This window comes from Oxyura jamaicensis, unplaced genomic scaffold, assembly GCF_011077185.1.
Source record: "Oxyura jamaicensis isolate SHBP4307 breed ruddy duck unplaced genomic scaffold, BPBGC_Ojam_1.0 oxyUn_random_OJ67300, whole genome shotgun sequence".
Lineage (NCBI taxonomy): Eukaryota > Metazoa > Chordata > Aves > Anseriformes > Anatidae > Oxyura > Oxyura jamaicensis.
In genome coordinates, this window is record NW_023308457.1 from 1 (window position 1) to 790 (window position 790).

Consider the following 790-nt stretch of genomic DNA (forward strand, 5'->3'; position numbering starts at 1 on the left):
ATGTCCCCACCCCATGACCACGTCCCCATCTCCCAATGATGTCCCCACCCCATGACGATGTCCCCATCACCCCATGGCGTATTGACCCCATAACGCCCCCCCACACCCCATAACGCCCCCCAACCGACCCCCCCCCCGCAGGGCATCGGCTGCTACATGTTCCGCATCGACGACGCCGAGGTGGTGGACGCCACCATGCACGGCAGCGCCGCGCGCTTCATCAACCACTCGTGCGAGCCCAACTGCTACTCGCGCGTCATCCACGTGGAGGGCCACAAGCGCATCGTCATCTTCGCCCTGCGCCGCATCCTGCGCGGCGAGGAGCTCACCTATGACTACAAGTTCCCCATCGAGGAGCCCGCCGCCAAGCTGCCCTGCAACTGCGGCGCCAAGCGCTGCCGCCGCTTCCTCAACTAGGGGGGAGGGCGTCCCGAGGGCGTTGTGGGGCGTCCCGAGGGCGTTGTGGGGCGTCCCGAGGGCGTTGTGGGGCGTCCCGAGGTGTTATGGGGCACCTTGAGGTGTTATGGGGCGTCCTGAAGGCGTTGTGGGGCGCCTTGAGGGTGTTGTTGGGCGTCCTGAGGGCGTTGTGGGGCGTCTTGAGGGCGTTATGGGGCGTCCCACGGTGTTATGGGGCGTCCTGAGGTGTTGCGGGGCATCCTAAGGGTGTTATGGGGCGTCCTGAAGGCGTTGTGGGGCGTCCTGAGGGCGTTGTGGGGCATCTTGAGGGCGTTATGGGGCATCCCGAAGGCGTTGTGGGGCGTCTTGAGGGCGTTGCGTGGCATCCTAAGGG

At 66.2% G+C, this 790-nt stretch overlaps 1 protein-coding gene across 1 annotated transcript in view; it reads left to right on the top strand.

Annotated features, from left to right (window-relative positions):
* Positions 1 to 108: 108 nt before the first annotated feature.
* LOC118159113 (histone-lysine N-methyltransferase 2B-like) overlaps positions 109 to 790 on the top strand; it is a 1,275-nt gene continuing 593 nt past the window's right edge. The window contains exon 1 of the mRNA XM_035313739.1: positions 109 to 427. Within this exon, the coding sequence (XP_035169630.1) occupies positions 157 to 417 (261 nt within the window). The 5' untranslated portion in view covers positions 109 to 156 and the 3' untranslated portion in view covers positions 418 to 427. The remainder of the gene's footprint in view (positions 428 to 790) is intronic.